This window comes from Salmo trutta, chromosome 12 (genome assembly GCF_901001165.1).
Source record: "Salmo trutta chromosome 12, fSalTru1.1, whole genome shotgun sequence".
Taxonomy (NCBI): domain Eukaryota; kingdom Metazoa; phylum Chordata; class Actinopteri; order Salmoniformes; family Salmonidae; genus Salmo; species Salmo trutta.
The window spans coordinates 45,127,817-45,142,060 of NC_042968.1; the positions used below are offsets into that span (position 1 = coordinate 45,127,817).

General features: G+C 40.5%; 1 protein-coding gene across 1 annotated transcript; it reads left to right on the plus strand.

The window, feature by feature from the left end:
* Positions 1–4,838: 4,838 nt before the first annotated feature.
* Positions 4,839–12,877, plus strand: LOC115203629 (solute carrier family 22 member 18). Its single transcript, XM_029768501.1, has 11 exons — positions 4,839–5,071; positions 5,172–5,381; positions 7,341–7,438; positions 7,728–7,873; positions 9,187–9,319; positions 9,439–9,551; positions 9,750–9,860; positions 10,669–10,769; positions 11,936–12,037; positions 12,251–12,371; positions 12,592–12,877. Exons 2-11 carry the CDS (start codon positions 5,241–5,243, stop codon positions 12,777–12,779), a joined length of 1,254 nt encoding a protein of 417 aa, XP_029624361.1. The 5' UTR covers positions 4,839–5,071; positions 5,172–5,240; the 3' UTR covers positions 12,780–12,877.
* Positions 12,878–14,244: the final 1,367 nt, after the last annotated feature.

Sequence of the window (14,244 nt, forward strand, 5' to 3'; positions counted from 1 at the left end):
GAGACATTGCGCTCCTCATGATGAGTTCAGATTTTTTTGTGACCCCCATCCCTGGTCTAGCTCGTCCCCACACACATCCTGACAGACCAGCAGGCCTTTACACCCGGCCCAGAACCCCGGTAATAATTCACTGTAACAATTCACAGAAGTAAATCAATGTTCCCTTTTATAGCAGAGCATGTTTTGTTGTGACAGAATACATTTAGAAAATTTTTACTGACTGAGGTTGTATATCCTGAGAGGTATTTGTTAGATTGTCAGAGTAACCATGTTTGGGAAGAAGCAATATCGTTAACTTAGCCTACAATATGAACAGTGCGATTTTAGCATGTACATTTTGGTGTGGCAAAAAAATAAGTGGGATGCATACTTGCAAAGCCACTACACAACACAACACTAAACAATACATTAATTGCACTATAACGGTGGCAAACGGTGCCCACAAACTGTTAGGGCCTACATAAATCTGTCCCAACGGCAGAGTCCCAACAGCAGTCCCAACACCTTACCACTGCTACAACTGGCTATCAGCGGAGCCTTGTCTGGCAGCGAAACTGTTCATTCAGCCTCATTTAATGCCTTTAAAAAAAACATAGCTGATATGGCTGACTTGCTTAAACAAATGTGGTTTCTACTGACAATTGAGATGTACAACTATGTCATAAAGAAACGACAAGCAGATAAGAGGCAATCCGTAATTTCGATGAAGACATTAATGAGCGAGCTAGGACGGACGTAGTCAATATAACAATTTGTTCAGTACTTTTGAAATGTACAGCAACAGAATTCAGAACATGGGCCATTCGTACAGTGTTCTCTCTGTACACCAAGTCAGAATCGTAGGATAAATAAAGGGGGCATATAAGCAGACAATGAAAGCTCTTACAATATTCAATGATAACAGTTCTCAAAAACAGGTTATACAGTAGGCTACATGTGCACCACCAAGTCAGAACAGTAGGAGAAATTAAGAGGTGAAAATAGACTAAATTATTAGGGTGAGGCACATAGGCTACTAACAGCTTACTACACAACATACACTTAGCAATACTTTCTTAGCTACAGTATACATACAGTTGAAGTCGGAAGTTTACATACACCTTAGCCAAATACATTTTAACTCCGTTTTTCACAATTCCTGACATTTAATCCTAGTAAAAATTCCCTGTCTTAGGTCAGTTAGGATCACCACTTTATTGTGAATGTGAAATGTCAGAATAATAGTAGAGAGAATGATTTATTTCAGCTTTTATTTCTTTCATCACATTCCCAATGTCGGAAGTTTACATACACTCAATTAGTATTTGGTAGCACTGCCTTTAAATTATTTAACTTGGGTCAAACATTTCGGGTAGCCATCCACAAGCTTCCCAAGTTGGGTGAATTGGGTGAATTTTGGGTAAGTTGGGTGAATTTTGGCCCATTCCTCCTGACAGAGCTGGTGTAACTGAGTCAGGTTTGTAGGCCTCCTTGCTCGCACACACTTTCTCAGTTCTGTCCACAAATGTTCTATAGGATTGAGGTCAGGGCTTTGTGATGGCCACTCCAATACCTTGACTTTGTTGTACTTAAGTCATTTTGCCACAACTTTGGAAGTATGCTTGGGGTCATTGTCCATTTGGAAGACCCATTTGCGACCAAGCTTTAACTTCCTGACTGATGTCTTGAGATGTTGCTTCAATATATCCACAGAATTTTCCTATCTCATGATGCCATCTATTTTGTGAAGTGCACCAGTCCCTCCTGCAGCAAAGCACCGCAACAACATGATGCTGCCACCCCTGTGCTTCACGGTCGGGATGGTGTTCTTCAGCTTGCAAGCTTCCCCCTTTTTCCTCCAAACATAACAATGGTCATTATGGCCAAACAGTTCTATTTTTGTTTCATCAGACCAGAGGACATTTCTCCAAAAAGTACAATCTTTGTCCCCATGTGCAGTTGCAAACCGTAGTCTGGCTTTTTTATGGCAGTTTTGGAGCAGTGGCTTCTTCCTTGCTGAGCAGCCTTTCAGGCTATGTTGATATAGGACTCTGTGGATATAGATACTTTTGTACCTGTTTCCTCCAGCATCTTCAGAAGGTCCTTTGCTGTTGTTCTGGGACTGATTTGCACTTTTCGCACCAAAGTACTTTCATCTCTAGGAGACAGAACGCGTCTCGTTCCTGAGCGGTATGACGGCTGCGTGGTCCCATGGTGTTTATATTTGAGTACTATTTTTTGTACAGATGAACATGGTACCTTCAGGCACTTGGAAATTGCTACCAAGGATGAATCAGACTTGTGGAGGTCTACAATTTTTTTCTGAGGTCTTGGCTGATTTCTTTTGATTTTCCCATGATGTCAAGCAAAGAGGCACTGAGTTTGAAGGTAGGCCTTGAAATACATCCACAGGTACACCTCCAATTGACTCAAATGATGTCAATTAGCCTATCAGAAGCTTCTAAAGCCATGACATCATTTTCTGGAATTTTCCAAGCTGTTTAAAGGCACAGTCAACTTAGTGTATGTACACTTCTGACCCACTGGAATTGTGATACAGTGAATTATGCGTGAAATAATAATTTTGGGAAAAATGACTTGTGTCATGCACACAGTAGATGTCCTAACCGACTTGCCAAAACAATAGTTTGTTAACAAGAAATTTGTGGAGTGGTTAAAAAACAAGTTTTAATGACTCCAACCTAAGTATATGTAAACTTCCGACTTCAACTGTATCTCCCTGGCACTTGAACAGGAAGATGGCACGGCTGTCCTCCGAGGGCACATTTTGTCTTTAAACTTTGTCAGCAAAGTCTGGCATTCTCTGGATTTATGGTGCTTTCAAAACAACTGGAAACTCAAGAAATGATTAGTGATCTTCTGGTCGTAGCTCTAGAAAGAGGCCCGAGTTCCCGATTTACAAGTTGGATGAAAGTTTGAAACGCATTTTCCCAGTCGGAGCTCGTTTACCCGAGGTCCCAGTTGTCTTGAACTCACTAAAATCAGATTTTGCAGTTCCGAGTTAACAGTTGTTTTGAGCGCGGCAGAAATCATGCGTCATTGACAGCATGGCCAATGTTGAATGTTTATCATTTTAAACTAGGAAAAGAGACCCTTAATCTTAGACTTGGGACCACACAGCCACTCCACTGAATAGTAGGCTAATGATTGCTTTGCAATGCTTGCAGTTAGCCACTGATTCCTTCCAAACAACTCATTGTTGAATTTGCGATTTCCAACTTGTTGTGTAATGTTTATGTCCAATGGCCGATGAGCACCAATATGTTTTATCTATCATTTCTCTTCATTATTTCTCCTCATATGACAACGATTAAAAATGATTTGCCAGTAGATTGTCAACTTGATTCATGATGTCATCATCTAGCTAAGATTTTGACATTATGATGTTGACATGATCAATCGAATCAAAGCTTGTTGATATAATGTAATTTGACATTTTATCTGTGGCCAATGATCTTGAGGCTTCTTGGATGGGCACTTCTAATGTAACTCTATGGCAGCACCCAAGGGGCTTGAATTTCTGAGCTCTACCCTTAGACTTGGCGGTGACATAGTGTCCCCATGAGTGACAGAGCACTGATACAATAACGGTACAACACCAGCTATTTTCTGCTGGCTTGCCCCACCACCACAGAAAGCACTGAGCTAGTCAGTAACACCTGCATTTTGGAGCTCCCTTACTCAAGAAAACTAAAAAGAGACTATGTTTGTATGCGGCTTTATTAACTCAATTATATATATATTTTTTTTTACATTGTTTGCAAACTGATATGTGCCACGTATTAATGCCAAAATAACATAACAATAACAATATATATTTTTGGCTAAAAATGTGGGGCTCAAAACAGGTGAGGCTCTGCCCCACCTGTCCTGAATGACGAGTTGCCATTGAATATGAACATAGTCATTCTCAACAATGATGAACTTTAACCAACTCAACACTTGTCACATGTAAGCCTACCGGTATATGACGACCTAATAGGAAACTGAGATTTAGTAGTCACGCCACTTGCGGTTGTGTAAAGTGGGAGGACTCTCATGTGACGAGTTAGCTGTGTTTCACCAATGGGTGGGTTAGCTGTGTTTCACCAATGGGTGGGTTAGCTGGGTTTCACCAATGGCTGGGTTAGCTGGGTTTCACCAATGGCTGGGTTAGCTGGGTTTCACCAATGGCTGGGTTAGCTATGTTTCACCAATGGGTGGGTTAGCTAGGTTTCACCAATGGGTGGGTTAGCTATGTTTCACCAATGGGTGGGTTAGCTGGGTTTCACCAATGGCTGGGTTAGCTATGTTTCACCAATGGGTGGGTTAGCTGGGTTTCACCAATGGCTGGGTTAGCTATGTTTCACCAATGGGTGGGTTAGCTATGTTTCACCAATGAACTTCTGGTTGAGAAGTCAGAATAAAAGTCCACTACTGAAACTAGAGGAAAATTAACAAATTAATAAAAAATACAGAGCAAGGTCACCTACTGAAAAAATGTGTTATTTGAAGAATTTAATATAGTTGAACAATATGGCAATTAATTAAATTTCAATGAGTTCATCATGAATAGGAAGGTCTATTATCTATGGTCTTTATCCTATATCCCACAACTTTCTCTCTCTCTCTCTCTCTCACACACACACACACACACACACACACACACACACACACACACACACACACACACACACACAGGGAGTTTGGAGGAATAGCACAGGGTCAGCGCCCCTGGAGCATTTAAAAGGTTAAGTGCCTTGCTCAAGGGCACAACAGCATGAGTTCACGAGAGCTTTTATTTTGAAGCCTGACAACAGGAAGTTCCGTTTTTGTGCTGCCGGCAAACATATAACATCCTCTAAAGATCAAAGTACAAGAACATAGGAAAATATTATGCGTGAGAAATCATTCCTAAAGTTAATCCTTAGGAATTGCTTTATTGAATGAACGATGGAGTTTGAGCGTCACCTTTCTTTTCCGGTGGGGCGCTCATAGTGTGAAATCAACATCTGCATTGGTAGTAACGGCAGGAACACTTTTGACGGATCTATTATGCATTTATAAGAACTTCGTCTTCAGATAAACAAAGGTAAGTGTATTTAATCTCAATACTTGACAGCCACAGTGTCGGCATTATATTGTCTTATGCCGTTGTTTGTTATTTCATCATTTATTTATCCTTGTTCCAGGTTTTCCAGGAGGCTATTCTATGCAAGAGGGTGGACCGAATTGGGTTTAGGTTGAACGTTACAGTAAGAATGTCACGAGTTAAATCAGACTCACCCACCGCCGTTACCGATGTACATACAGGCTCAAAGATGCAGAGAGTAATTTACGTTACTTACCTCATAGCTGTCCTGGATATCACATGGATGTTTTTACAGTTTTCCATCACTCCTGTAAGTATTTGTGTTTTAATGTCTATTCTATTCTAGTACCCACGTTACAAAAGTGTTTGTTTTTGTTGTTATATGATTAGCCTATATTGATAGAGAGGAGAAAGAAAACAATGCAGTTTATTTCAATACTTTCGATATCAGAATGGCTACAAAAAGTATACTACGTGTGCTATGCATTCATTTACTGTTATTCAAATGTATTGTAAATATTTGCCATTTGCTAATAGGTTTGAACAGTTATAAATGGCCTTGGGATTGTTGACATATTTGACATAGGCCTACACCTAAAACTATATAGACAATGGCCTTACCTGGGCCTTCTTGAAGTCACCATCGTTTTTGATAGAGGATTGTGACTATGCGCTTTGAAAGCAGTTTAACTATGACAATCTAATATTAATTAATTATAGTGGCGATTTTATCATGTAAATCTTGGTGGGGACAAAAAAAAGAATGTTGGATGCATGCCAGCAAAGCCACTACACGACACTAAACAATACATTAATTGCACTATAACGGTGACAAACGATGCCCACAAACTGTTAGGGCCTACATAAAGCTGTTCCAACAGCAGAGACCCAACAGCAGAGTCCCAACAGCAGAGTCCCAACACCTTACCACCGCTACACCTGGCTATCAGCGGAGCCTTGTCTGGCAGCGAAACAGTTTATTCAGCCTCATTTAATGCCTTTAAAAAAACATAGCTGATGTCTCCCTGGAAAATCCAGGCTGACTTGCTTAAACAAATGTGGTTTCTACTGACAATTGAGATGTACAAACTATGTCATAAGGGGACGACCAGCGGATAAGAGGCAATCCGTAATTTCGATGAAGACATTAATGAGCGAGCTAGGACGGACATAGTCAATATAACTATTTGTTCAGCACTTTTGAAATGTACAATGACAGAATTCAGAACATGGCCTGCTTACAATGTTCTCCCTATACACCAAGTCAGAACCGTAGGATAAATAAAGGGGGCACATAAGCAGACAATGAAAGCTCTTACAGTGTTCGATGATTACATTTCTCAAAAACAGGTTATAGGCTACATGTGCACCACCAAGTCAGAACAGTAGGTGGAATTAAGAGGTAAAAATAGACCAAATTATTAGGGTGATGCACATGGGCTACTAACAGCTTACTACACAACATACACGTCGTATTATTTTCTTAGCTACAGTATAGATATCTCACTGGCATATTACATAATTTATGCAGCAGCATACAAGACATTTTTGGAATCACCTTGTTGTGCTGTGCTCACTTGAACAGGAAGGTGGCGCGGCGGTCCTTCATGGGAAAATTTTGTCATCAAACTTTGGCATTTTCTGGATTTATGGTGCTTTGAAGACAATTGGGAACTCAAGAAAAAAAAGTTTGAATCATGATTGAATCAATCATTTTAAACTAGGAAAAGAGACCCTTAATCTTAAACTTGGGACCACACAGCCACTGCACTGAATAGCAGGCTAATGATTGCTTTGCAATGCTTGCAGTTAGCCACTGAATCCTTCCAAACAACTCATTGTTGAATTTGCAGCAATCACGGCTCAACGCTCCGTATTTTCCGCTGGCTGCCCCACCACCACAGAAAGCACTGAGCTAGGCTGAAACACCTGCATTTTGGAGCTGCCTTACTCAAGAAAACAAAAAAGAGACTATGTGTGTATGCGGCTTTATTAACTCAATAATGTATATATTTTTTTTCACATTGTTTGCAAACTGATATGTTCCACGTATTAATGCCAAAATAACATGCAAAACAGGCAATATATATATATATATGTATATATATATATATATATATATTTTATTTTTTTATTTTTTTATTTTTATTATTATATTTTGCAAAAAATATGGGGCTCAAAACAGCCCTGAATGACGGGTTACCACTGATTAATTATTATAATAATAAAAATATGTATATGAATTTAAGTTTGACCTCTCACCATTCAGTATTTGGCGAAGAAGCTGGGATTTGACACCCTATGGATTGGCTATTTGCAAACCATGGTTGGTGTCGTCCAATTGTTGGGAGGCCCGATATTTGGCAGGTGAGCAAAACTCTGTTGAATGAAATACATAATCTGTTACATAACCACAGTCTGTATCTTTATTCTCCAACCCTGGTCAAAGACGCACAATCTGCTGCTGGCAAATTGAGCTTTAAAGTGCTGTCACTTAAATCTAATTGAGTTATGGTTCAATGACTTAGGGCAACGAACCATACATAGAGGGCTTATCAGACCTGAATCCAGACACAAGATCGCAGCTGTTATGTGTTGGTGGCCATATGTAGGCAAATGTCAATATAGATCACTGTTATTTTTCTGTTGTCGGTAGGTTTGCAGACCTTTTCGGGGCCAGGGCAGCAATGTGTCTATCCTGCGCTGCCTCTGTAGTCTACTATGGGTTACTAGCGATAGCTGACAGTCCTCTCATGCTCTTCATCCACAAACTCCCCGCTGTCTTGATGCATGGCTTGCCTGGTAAGTGCTACACTGCCTGTTGTTTATTTAACCTTTATTTTAGCAGGGAGTCCCATTGAGACCAAGGTCTCTTTTTCAAGGGAGCCCTGCATGACATGATCAGCAGCAATTACACAATCACAGTTAGAGACAAATATACTAACTGTTGTTCCCGTCATACTCAAACTCCCAGATAAGTCCACAGCATATGTACCTTGCCTACGATGTACTATACTAAACAGCTCTCTAACAGATCCTATAGGATCTACTGTACTAGACAGCTCTCTAACAGATCCTATAGGACCTACTGTACTAGACAGCTCTCTAACATATCCTATAGGACCCACTGTACTAGACAGCTCTCTAACAGATCCTATAGGATCTACTGTACTAGACAGCCCTCTAACAGATCCTATAGGACCTACTGTACTAGACAGCTCTCTAACAGATCCTATAGGATCTACTGTACTAGACAGCCCTCTAACAGATCCTATAGGACCTAATGTACTAGACAGCCCTCTAACAGATCCTATAGGACCTACTGTACTAGACAGCTCTAACAGATCCTATAGGACCTACTGTACTAGACAGCTCTCTAACAGATCCTATACGACCTACTGTACTAGACAGCTCTAACAGATCCTATAGGACCTACTGTACTAGACAGCTCTAACAGATCCTATAGGACCTACTGTACTAGACAGCTCTCTAACAGATCCTATAGGATCTATTGTACTAGACAGCTCTCTAACAGATCCTATAGGATCTACTGTACTAGACAGCCCTCTAACAGATCCTATAGGACCTACTGTACTAGACAGCTCTAACAGATCCTATAGGACCTACTGTACTAGACAGCTCTAACAGATCCTATAGGATCTACTGTACTAGACAGCCCTCTAACAGATCCTATAGGACCTACTGTACTAGACAGCTCTAACAGATCCTATAGGACCTACTGTACTAGACAGCTCTAACAGATCCTATAGGATCTACTGTACTAGACAGCCCTCTAACAGATCCTATAGGACCTACTGTACTAGACAGCCCTCTAACAGATCCTATAGGATCTACTGTACTAGACAGCCCTCTAACAGATCCTATAGGACCTAATGTACTAGACAGCTCTCTAACAGATCCTATAGGACCTACTGTACTAGACAGCCCTCTAACAGATCCTATAGGACCTACTGTACTAGACAGCTCTCTAACAGATCCTATAGGACCTCCTCTACTAGGATCTATGTGTATAAGTCTGACTTGTTGTGCTCCTCTCTCCACCTCTCCCCAGGATAAGTCTGACTTGTTGTGCTCCTCTCTCTGCCTCTCACCAGGAGCCCAGATGGTAGTGACTGACCTGACAGAACCTGACAAGCGGGCAGATGCCCTTGGCAAGCTGGGCCTATGTTTTGGCATTGGCATGGTTGCCGGCTCCACCTTGGGTGGTACACTCAGCACACGCTATGGGTGAGTGAAGCACCTCAATGCTCACCGATTCTAGTCCAATCCAAGAGCTGGAATCCGATTCTAGTCCAATCCGAGAGCTGGAATTTAGCCGTGTGACATCCCTGCTCTGGCTTTTCCAGGGGGACATTTGCTGCTTGTGTAGCTGCTGGAGGGAGCTTCATCAGCTTCCTGTTGGTTTGGACGTTTATCCCTAAACACACTAAGATACAAGCTCCACAGGACAACACAGACAGTAAGACTCTACACCTACCTCACAACACACTATTCACTCTTTAAAGGGTTTGTGTGTGCGTGTGGTGCAAAAAATAACATTTGTGTTTTATCTGACACTTACTGTGGCCTGTGTGAAGTGCGGACATCCATGATGTGTGGTATTTGACACGTGACTTCATATGTGAGTTGCTTGTGACATATTTTCCTGGTCCTGCAGAGAAGAGCAATGTCAAGTCAGTCTTTGACCTGGGTGAGATCACCAGACTGATGAAGTTCCCTGGTGTGGCCAAAACCTTCACGGTCAAGATCATCTCAGGTCTGCCATCAGGTGGGTGTCTTCCACGGTTACCTATAAGAGTTGTTTATTCTCCACCTGTGAGGATGTCTTAGTTTAGACTCATCTGAGGGAGAACTAATCACTTAGCAGGAATGTGTTGCTGTAGAAGTGGAACCAGTGATGTAGTGAAAGGGTAAAAGCACGTAACACAGTTTACCTACATATTTTATTTGGAGAATAGCATTTATGCACACTTAACGCAAATCAATGTTCAGCGTTTAACAATCTTAATAAAAACTACAACACCCATCTCAACCAATGTTCAGTGTTTAACAATCTTAATAAAAACTACAACACCCATCTCAACCAATGTTCAGCGTTTAACAATCTTAATAAAAACTACAACACCCATCTCAACCAATGTTCAGTGTTTAACAATCTTAATAAAAACTACAACACCCATCTCAACCAATGTTCAGCGTTTAACAATCTTAATAAAAACTACAACACCCATCTCAACCAATGTTCAGCGTTTAACAATCTTAATAAAAACTACAACACCCATCTCAACCAATGTTCAGCGTTTAACAATCTTAATAAAAACTACAACACCCATCTCAACCAATGTTCAGCGTTTAACAATCTTAATAAAAACTACAACACCCATCTCAACCAATGTTCAGCGTTTAACAATCTTAATAAAAACTACAACACCCATCTCAACCAATGTTCAGTGTTTAATTACCTTTTTATTTCTATATATAATCTATATTTGTTTTTACAGGTTATTGTGTTTTTAGTGTGTCTGCCTGTGTTTGCATGGAGCCCTTTTTAACAACCTCAAGGGATTCTGTGTCAGGTATCTTTCAGGTCATGTTTTCTGTTATCGCCATGAACTTCTTCCAGCTGGCGCCAGAGCAGAATGGCTACCTTATGGCCTACTTTGGGATCGTGTCAATGGTATGGAGCAAGGATGCTCACGACATATACATTTAGTCATTTAGCAGACACTCTTATCTAGAGACACATTATATTTAGTCATTTAGCAGACATATTTAGTCATTTAGCAGACACTCTTATCCAGAGACACATTATATTTAGTCATTTAGCAGACACTCTTATCCAGAGACACTTCCATTATATTTAGTCATTTAGCAGACACTCTTATCCAGAGACACATTATATTTAGTCATTTAGCAGACACTCTTATCCAGAGACACATTTAGTCATTTAACAGACACTCTTATCCAGAGACACTTCCATTATATTTAGTCATTTAGCAGACACTCTTATCCAGAGACACTTCCATTATATTTAGTCATTTAGCAGACGCTTTTATCCAGAGACACTTCCATTATATTTAGTCATTTAGCAGACACTCTTATCCAAAGACACTTCCATTTAGTCATTTAGCAGACACTCTTATCAGGGACACTTCCATTATATTTAGTCATTTAGCAGACACTCTTATCCAGAGACACATTATATTTAGTCATTTTGCAGACACTCTTATCCAGAGACACATTATATTTGGTCATTTAGCAGACACTCTTATCCAGAGACACATTATATTTAGTCATTTAGCAGACACTCTTATCCAGAGACACATTATATTTAGTCATTTAGCAGACACTCTTATCCAGAGACACATTATATTTAGTCATTTAGCAGACACTCTTATCCAGAGTGACTTACAGTTAGTGCAGTCATCTTAATATATATGTGGTTGTCCCACCTAGCTCAGTCATAGTAAGTACATTTTTCCTTAGTAAAGTAGTTCATCAGCTGTTAGTGTTAGTAGGAAAAGACAAGTATGAGTGTTAGTTTGTTTCTTTTATACGCTCATTGTGGCCCTAGCCTCTTTTTATTTTGTGGTATTTTGCACCTGTGATGCTAAATTAGCGATGACGTTGTTTGCGCGTCAGCTCGACTGGCAATCAGTGTTCACCATGTTATTTGACCACTACATTCCTGGTTAGGACAACACAATGTATTTACAGTAATTAACAGTTTAGATGGCTAAATTCTCCTGAAATGGCCAGGATATCAAATCCCCACCCTTGTGGGAACAGGATTTAATAAAGCAACTTGGTGAGAAATGAACTTTTTTGGTCCAATTTTTCCAGGTAATCCAAGGGGGAGTGATTGGCCGGCTGACCTCAAAGTACTCTGAGAACTCACTGCTTCTCCTCTCCATCGGCATGTCAAGTCTGGTGGGCCTGGCTCAGGTACAGAGGATTCATTTCATCTTGTGATAAATGCAGGGTTGTATATATTCACCGTAGCAAAATGTTCAGCAAAAAAAAAAGAAAAAAAAGCACTTGGACAGTTTCAATCCCTCCTCGTTTCAGTCGTTTTATTTCCGTTTGGTGCCTAATGAATATGACCCTTTTGTAAAACCTTTGATCTTAAAGGTTAACGTTTCGTTCTCTCCTTGGCAGGTCTTCATGGCTAACGTGTTCCAGTTCTGCTTCATCGTTCTCCCCATGATGTTCTCTCTCAGCGTGTTCAACGTCATCACTGACAGCATGCTGACAAAGACTGTGCCTTCCTCCGATACCGGTGAGACAATTAAGCGTTTCAAACACATATGTTGAGAAATGTGAAGGGGGGCATCAGTTAAACAGTAAATCATTGGCTAACCTAACAAAACAAAAACACCTCAGAGAAAGAATCACACTTGGTGTTGTCGTAACATTCTGAAAGAAACAGTTTAGCATTGAAGTGCAACTTCTGTCTGTTCTGGACATTTTTCTGATTGGTTCTCTTCACTCTTCTGCAGGCACGATGCTGGGGCTGTGTGCCTCTGTGCAGTCTCTACTCCGCACCATCGGCCCCACGATTGGAGGCTTCTTGTATCACAACTACGGAGTGGCCTCTTTTGGGTTCATCCAGTTTGTCGTGAACATGGTCGTGTTTGTGTTTATGCTTAGAAACATGGTCAACAGCAAAGATGAGCACAGAGAATGACATTCCACAGACTTAAATACATAGGGCATTTTAAAAGTGACCTAAATATAATTTTATATTATCAGAGAATTTAATTATATTTCTATAATGGACAAAAATATAAAATGCAACATGCAACAATTTCCTAGATTTTACTTAGTTAGTTCATATAAGGAAATCAGTTGATTGAAATATATTCATTAGGCCCTAATCAATGGATTTCACATGACTAGGAATACAGATATGCATCTCTTGGTCAAAGATGCCTTAAAAAAAAAGGTAGGGACGTGGATCAGAAAACCAGTCAGTATCTGGTGTGACCACTATTTGCCTCATGCTGATTGTGGCCTGTGGAATGTTGTCCCACACCTCATCAATGGCTGTGTGAAGTTTCTGGATATTGGCTGGGAACTGGAACACTGTCGTACACGTCGATCCAGAGCATCCCAAACATGCTCAATGGGTGACATGTCTGGTGAGTATGCAGGCCATGGAAGAACTGGGACAATTTCAGCTTCCAGGAATTGTGTACAGATCCTTGCAACATGGGGCTGTGCATTATCATGCTGAAACATGAGGTGATGGCGGTGAATGAATGGCATGACAATGGGCCTCAGGATCTCATTACAGGTATCTTTGTGCATTCAAATTACCATCGATAAAATGCAATTGTGTTCATTGTCCGTAACTTATGCCTGCCCATACCATATCACCACGGGGCACCTTGTTCACGTCAGCAAATTGCTCACACACACGCCGCCATACACATGGTCTGCGGTTGTGAGGCCGGTTGGATGTACTGACAAATTCTCTAAAACGACATTGAGGCGGCTTATGGTAGAGAAATGAACATTCATTTCTCTGGCAACAGCTCTGGTGGACATTCCTGTAGTCACATGCCAATTGCACACTTCCTCAAAACTTGAGACATCTGTGGTATTTTGTTATGTAAAAAAACTGCACATTTGAGTGGCCTTTTATTGTCCCCAGCACAAGGTACACCTTTGTAATGATCATGCCGTTTAATCAGCTTCATGATGCCACACCTGTCAGGCGGATGGATTATCTTGGCAAAGGAGAAATGCTCATTTACAGGGACGTAAACAAATTTGTGCACAACATTTGAGAAATAAGCTTTTTGTGCGTATGGAACATCTCTGCGATCTTTAATTTTAGCTCATGAAACATGGGAGCATCACTTAGTGTTGCGTTTATTTTTGTTCAGTGTATATTGCCGACAGCTTAGTCTTAAAAAATTGAAATATACAGTATATCTGAATATTGTACTTGTGATTTGATATTCAATAAACAGGAATGTTCAGAAGAACAGTTGTTTACTGGAGATGCCACTTACATATAAAATCCTTTGTTGATTCTGCAGATGTGATTTTTGTGTTTCTGTCAAACAGAAGGTGTGTGTGTGTGTGGGGCAATAAACCCAATCTATTAGTAACTAGTAGACGGTCACTGCTGTAGTTGTGTTAGC